Source organism: Otolemur garnettii, unplaced genomic scaffold, assembly GCF_000181295.1.
Source record: "Otolemur garnettii isolate 467f Iridium unplaced genomic scaffold, OtoGar3 scaffold00098, whole genome shotgun sequence".
NCBI classification, from domain to species: Eukaryota; Metazoa; Chordata; class Mammalia; order Primates; family Galagidae; genus Otolemur; species Otolemur garnettii.
In genome coordinates, this window is record NW_003852493.1 from 521,497 (window position 1) to 526,250 (window position 4,754).

At 39.5% G+C, this 4,754-nt stretch overlaps 1 protein-coding gene across 1 annotated transcript in view; it reads left to right on the top strand.

The window, feature by feature from the left end:
- ARL6IP6 (ADP ribosylation factor like GTPase 6 interacting protein 6) overlaps window positions 1–4,754 on the top strand; it is a 50,501-nt gene that overhangs the window by 4,893 nt on the left and 40,854 nt on the right. The window contains exon 3 of the mRNA XM_012808969.2: window positions 1,291–1,403. Coding sequence (XP_012664423.1) covers window positions 1,291–1,403 — 113 coding nt within the window. The remainder of the gene's footprint in view (window positions 1–1,290; window positions 1,404–4,754) is intronic.

The following is a 4,754-nucleotide window of genomic DNA, read 5'->3' on the forward strand; positions in this document are numbered from 1 at the left end:
CATGGCATTCTACCAAGGGCGACAGTGAGACTCTGTCTCAAAAAAAAGAATGTGTAATTGATTTTCGTTAACAGTTCTTTACTAAGAACTCTTTTCCCAGTATTAGAGCATAGGAGTTTTATTTTTCTTTGGTCTCTCTGCTCACGTATAATATGTGCAGATTAGTGCCTCCACATCTTCGTGAAAATTCTGAAAGTTGCCTCATCTATGTAAGCGTGAAACTGTTAAACAACAGGAAAATACTTAGAACATAAAGCAGTGTCTTTTGCTGAGAGGTTTTATAGAAGTACAGAAAGTTGCCAGTATAGTTTTAGAGAAGTACACCTTGAAACCAAAATAACTCATTTTGAAAAATAAACCAAAACAAAATAAACTCTTAGAAAAGTGAATATAAAAGACCCAACTGTGTGGCTCATGTCTGTAATCCTAGCACTCTGGGAGGCCAGGGCAGATGGATTGCTTGAGCTCAGGAGTTCAAGACTAGCCTGAGCAAGAGCGAGACCCCATCTCTACTTAAAACACAAAAACTAGCCAAGTGGTATGGCAGGCATTTTGTATGTAATCCCAGGTACTGGGGTGGGGAGGCTGAGGCAAGAGGATTGAGCAAGCCCTCCCCCCAATAAAAAGAAAAAGAAAAGTGAATATAAAATTCCAGTAAAGGGATTGGAATAGGAAATCCCCAGCCACTTTGTTTTTGCTTTAGGTGAAAACATGGAGTCCAAGAGGCTTCAATTAATGGAAAAGATGAATTTCCATCATTTCATCATGATGAAAATTGATCTGTAGAGAAGAAGGAAGGATGTATGTTTTTACATCTTCTGACAGTAGTTCTTCCTCTGGAAATTTGTAATATATCCTTGTACACCTACCTATATGCTAAAGTACCAGTGTTCTTTGTAGCATTGTTTGTAATAGTGAAAAACTGACATAATAAAAATATGCAACAGAATTGTGGCTAAGTGTACTGCCACGTTTCCCTGAAAATAAGACCTACCCCCAAAATAAGCCCTAGCAGGATTTCTATGCATTTGTTAAATATAAGCCCTACCCCATAATAAGACCTAGTGATAGGTGTGGCTATGCAGATAGATATTCTCCTGCATTTCTGTGCAGAGGGGTAAGGAAGACTGGAATCTTGTCTGCCACAGCTCCTTTCTCTGAGCTTGTTCACACTTGCGAGGGTGCACGTGTGGTAACTGGGGTCGAAGGCATCCTATTGTGCACGTGCGGATGGCTATGCAACCGGGAGTCCTCAAACTTTTTTAACGGCGCTAGTTCACTGTCCCTCAGACCTTTGGAGGGCTGGACTGCGGGCCCCAGGATGAGTCGGCTGCTAAGCAGGATAGGCAGCGGTGGCAATGGCAAAAACACCCGGCGGGCCAGATAAATGTTCTAGGTGGGCTGTATGTGGCCCCATGGGCTGTAGTTTGAGGACACTTGGGCTAGGGGAAAGGAGTTCATGCATCACTAGTGCCAGCCCCACCAACAAGGTCAGCTCCCCCTGTCAGGTTCCAGAAGAAGATGACTTAACTGTATTTGAATAAATGTAGATTGTTGTATTATACTTAATAAAAAATAAGACATCCCCTGAAAATAAGCCCTAGTGTGTCTTCTTGAGAAAAAATAAATAGAAGACAGTGTCTTATTATTTTCAGGGAAACATGGTAATATGAAAAAGTCTGCAACATAGAATGTTATATGAAAACATGCAGGACAAGTTTTCTGGTAAGGATCCCTTTTGTGGAAAGTAAGCTGAAAAAATACAGGTATATACATTTTTGTATGTAAGTAGATTCACATGTGTACCCACATAACTTAGATATCTGTATAATTTTTTGAAAGACACAGAACCAGCTCTTAGCTGATTGATTTTAGGAATGGGATTTTTGTATTTGGGAAAGGATGAATTTAACTTTGTTTTTATAGGCTTTCATTGTTAAATCCTCTTAAAAGTTGAAATCTTACTAAAATGGGCTTGTAAAACAGTTGCCAGATTTTTAGCTTGAGGATTCTGAAGATACTGACTTGTAACAATTGTTGGGAATTAGCAATTTCTGATGGCTTTTCTGCTTATTCATAATGAATTGAGTAATTTTCAGATTAATAAAATACTTCTCAACCACAGTATTTGCAATGCACTTTTTTTTAGCCTTATCATTGTTACTTTATCTGTGATACAACTTTTGATTAAAGTTGAGTACAGAAATGATTGAAATGCCCAATGTGAGGGAAACACAGGGCCCAAACTCAAATACGTCTTAATTTCTTGAGTTGATTACCATATTTCTTTTCTTTTTGAGACAGTCTCAGTTTGCTGCCCTTGGTAGGGTGCTGTGGCATCCCAACCCTCAGCAACCTCAAAGTCTTGGGCTCAAGTGATTCTCTTGCCTCAGCCTCTCATGTAGCTGGGACTACAGCCGCCCCCCCACAACACCTGGCTAGTTTTTTGTTTTTTGTTTTTAAGAGGAGTCTCTTGCTCATGCTCAGGTTGGTCTTGAACTCCTGAGCTCAAGCAATTTACCTACCTTAGACACCCAGAGAGCTGGAATTATAGCTGTGAGCCACTGGGCCCAGCTAATTACCATATTTGATTTGGAAACTTAACATATTATTTTAAACTTAGATTGTATTTTCTCCCTTCTTTACAGATACTCACCTAAATAATAGCAAATAACAGCTATTTGGCAGTGTAGCAATTTGTAAACTATAGTTGTATGCTAAATCTTAGAATTTCTGTTTTAACCCCTTACCTGATAGGGTTGATAGGAAAGTTGTACCTCTGTCTCTCCTAAGGTTCTGCCACCCAACCCCAGGTTCAGGTTAAGTTAAGGTTCTAGAGGCTGATGAAAGTATCAGAATATTGAGATGAAGGTGCAATCTGATTCTTAAGAAATTTGCTCAAGTGAGTGTTGAAACATCTTTTATTCTGGTCAAGATGTCCTTTTAGATGTAGCAATATTCAGTCACGTGACCATCTGGTGTTTCTGTCACTTAGGGAGAGTCTGCAGGGTTGGCCCTGGACTGTGCCCATCTACCAAGATACTACATACCTTTGCTGCCTGTGTGGCCTCTTCTAGAGGCTTGCTTTGCCAGGAGGCCCCAGTAGCACTCCTCCCTCCCTCTACCCAGATACACACATAAGTGCAAGCGCATGTACAGCACACTTTTATGCTACTTGGAGATAAACCCCTCACTCTCTGTTCTATGCAGCCTTTTTTTTTCTTGTTAAGAGACAGAGTTATGGTATATTGGCCAGCCCCAAACTCCTGTCCTCAAGCTATCTTCCTATCTTAACCTGCCAAATAGCTGGGACTAAGGCATAAATCACCACTCCCAGCTAATTTTAAAAAAATTTCATTCTAAACCACAGTAGAGATCCTTTAAAAATGTTTATTTATAGACATAGGGTCCAACTATGTTCCTCAAGCTGGTCTTGAACTCCTGGACTGAGGTAATCAATTCTCCTGCCTCAGACTCAATTTCTTTGTGCCAATCATTTCATTATCTTTGCTATCTACTCAGGATATGTTGTGTTCCGGTATTTATTTGCTATATACAGATTAAAAAACTCTCAGGCTATTTCTTCTTTCTGGTTTGCCATATCCCTCTTCTGGGGCAGTGAACACAGAGCCCATTATCTCTTTAAAAGAAGGAAAGAGAAGGGAACTATCAGAAAAAAATTAATCTTTCAGAAAGACCACACTTTGTGTTAATGCTTAATTGTTCTGACTTTAAGCAGTTTTATCAGTCTGTTACAGGACTTTGTACAAAGTTTACAAATGCTCCACTGTATGCATTTTTACCTGCTTACTAAAATAAAGGCTTTGGTGTGGATTTTTTTGTGTAGCCAGGAAATTTGTTAATTCCTAAGTTATCTTCTAGTGTTTCCCCTTTTCCTCCCTTTATATCTGAGGCATGGAACACATACTCTTCAGAAACTTGACTTATTGAGGCAGTGTGAAAATGCTTCCAAGAAGATTCTGATAAAATTTCCTTGCCCTGCCACAATTCAGAAATAATTGCCTGACTGGATTTTCTTTTTTTTTAAATTTTTCGGAGACAGAGTCTTACTTCACCACCCTGGGGTTGAGTGGCCTTGGGGTTGTGTGTTGTAGTGTCATTGCTCACAACAATCTCAAACTCTTGGGCTCAGGCATACCTCTTGCCTCCTGAATAGCTGGGACTACAGGTGCCTACCACGACACCCAGTTTTTCTATTTTTAGTAGAGACAAGAGTCTTGCTTTTGCTCAGGCTGGTCTCAAAATCTTGAACTCATCCTCATGCCTGGGCCTCCCAGAGTGCTAAGATTACAGATGTGAGCCACCACACCTGGCCTGGAATTTTTTTTAGAACTTTTCTACTTAATTTTTTGAATGGGTAGAATAGTCATATGGCTTAAAATTCAAGAAGTATGGAACAGTAAACTCAAAAGGTTTCCTCTAACTTCTGTCTCCTAACTACTGGTACTTGTTTTCTTTTCCCACATAGGCACGATTTAAAACTTAACCCTTCCATAAATTATTTTAATATATAAGCAAAATATATAATATATAGCATATGCTCATGTGTAATACATAAATCCCCCTCCCTTTTTATGCAAGTGCTATTTGCTGTTCTGAATATTCGGTTTTTGGCTTACTAGTAGTATATTTTGGAGATTTTTTTTTTTTTTTTTTTGTAGCGACAGAGTCTGTCTTTATCTCCCTTGGTAGAGTGACATGGTGTCACACAGCTCACAGCAACCTCCAACACT